We start from the raw sequence: 1,776 nt of genomic DNA, 5'->3' as shown, positions 1-1,776 counted from the left end.
ACCAGCGCAGCAGCAGCAGCAACTGCAACAGCAGCAGCAGCAGCAGAAGTGACTGCAGCTGCAACAGCAAGAAAAGAAGCAGCAGCAGCAAAACCAGCAGCAGCAGCAGGTGTAGTCGCGTCAGTGCTGCACAGCCCAGCAGCAGCAAACCCACTGCTACCCCCAAACTAGAACAAGCTCAAGCAGCAGCAGCAGCAGCAGCAGCAGCAGCAGCAGCAGCACCATGCAGGCTAGCAGCAGATTCTCCTCGGCGTGCAGCGACGCCACTGTCGCCCTGTCGAGCGGACAGTGGGGAACCTGAAGGTACTATGGAGAAGCAGTTTGCTGCTGCTGCTGCTGTTGCTGCTGCTGCTGTTGCTGATGCAGCAACTGCAACAGCAGCACTAGTAGAACCTGCAGCAGCTACAGCAGCTACTCAACCAGCCGCAGCAGCACACAGCGCAGCAGGATCACCACATCACGCAGCAGCAGCAGCAGCAGCAGCACCAGGAGCAGCAGCAACAGCAGCAACAAAAGTAGCAGCAGCAAACCTGGAGCCATCAATGAAGCCGACAGAAGCAGCAGCTGCGACTGCAGCAGCAATACCTGCAGCTGCAGCAGCACCAACTGCAGCAGCCGCACCAACAGCAGCAGCAGCATCACTAGGAATTGCAGCAGCAGGAACTGCAGCAGCAGAGGCAACAGAACCCGCAACAACACCTGCTTTAGAACCTGCAGCAGCAGCAGCAGCAGCAGCAGCAGCAGCAGCAGCTGCAGCAGAACCTGCAGCAGCAGCACATCCTGCAGTAGCAGCAGATACTGCTGCTGCTGCAGCAGAAACAGACGTAGGAACAGCAGCAGAATATGCAGCAGCAGCAGCAGGAGCGGCGACAGCAGAAACTACAGGTGCAGAGCCTGCAGCAATTGCAGCAGCAGCAGGTGATGCAGCAACAGCAGCAGCAACTGGTGTGGCAGCAGCAGAACCTGCTGCAGCAGCAGCAGCAGCAGCACCAGCAGCAGGTGGTGCAGCAACAGCAGCACAAGTTGATGCAGCAAGAGCAGCAGAAGTTGCTGCTGCAGCAGCAGCAGCAGAAATAGCAGCAGCAGGAATAACAACAGCAGACATTGCAACAGCAGAAGTAGCAGAAGCAGCAGCTGCAGATGTAGCAGCAGCAGCAACAGGAACAGCAGCAGCAGCAGCAGCAGCAGCAGCAGNCAGCAGCAGCAGCAGCAGCAGCAGCAGCAGGAGCAGCAGCAACTGAGTGGTCTCCACACTGCTTAACAAAATTATTTTTTTCTCCGCTTTGCTGCGGCTCTTTGCCCAGCTCTGACCTCTCTTCAGAAGGTGAATTTCGTTCTTCTTCTGCTGCTGCTGCAGCTGCTGCTGCTGCTGCTGGTACTGCTGCTGCTGCTGGTACTGCTGCTGCTGCTGCTGCTGCTGGCCGCTCGTCAGGAGAAGCAGAAGCAGAAACACCCCCCGCTGCTTCTGCAGCAGAAACAACGACAGCAGCAAGGTGCATGGACACCGCGTGCTGCTTCGGGTGGAGACAACCGCAGCAGCAGCAGCAGCAGCAGCAGCAGCGACTTGCTGCGGCAGCAGCAGCAGCAGCAGCACGTGGTGCGAAAGCCACAGAACATCCAACAGCAGCCAACCCAGCAGCAGCTGCTGCTGCGACTGCATTTGCAGCAGCAGATGCTGCTCTCAGCATCCAGCAGCGTGAGCAGCAGCAAAGCCGTTGGAGAGCTGCTGCTGCTGCTCCTGCTGCTGCTGCTGCTGCTCCTGCTGCTGCTGCTGCT

General features: G+C 58.4%; 2 protein-coding genes across 2 annotated transcripts in view; both read left to right on the top strand.

Moving 5' to 3' along the window:
* The window catches only part of EMH_0049260 (uncharacterized protein), a gene marked incomplete at both ends in the record, with an annotated part of 1,617 nt that extends 376 nt beyond the window's left edge, over positions 1-1,241 (top strand). The window contains 2 exon segments of the mRNA XM_013496507.1: positions 3-1,194; positions 1,198-1,241. Coding sequence (XP_013351961.1) covers positions 3-1,194; positions 1,198-1,241 — 1,236 coding nt within the window.
* Positions 1,242-1,497: 256 nt separating this feature from the next.
* The window catches only part of EMH_0049250 (uncharacterized protein), a gene marked incomplete at both ends in the record, with an annotated part of 5,201 nt that continues 4,922 nt past the window's right edge, over positions 1,498-1,776 (top strand). The window contains one exon of the mRNA XM_013496506.1: positions 1,498-1,776. Coding sequence (XP_013351960.1) covers positions 1,498-1,776 — 279 coding nt within the window.

This window comes from Eimeria mitis, genomic scaffold (genome assembly GCF_000499745.2).
Source record: "Eimeria mitis Houghton genomic scaffold, Emh_scaff2142, whole genome shotgun sequence".
Lineage (NCBI taxonomy): Eukaryota > Apicomplexa > Conoidasida > Eucoccidiorida > Eimeriidae > Eimeria > Eimeria mitis.
The sequence above is the reverse complement of the archived record's forward strand: the minus strand, read 5'-3'. Positions and strand labels throughout refer to the sequence as shown.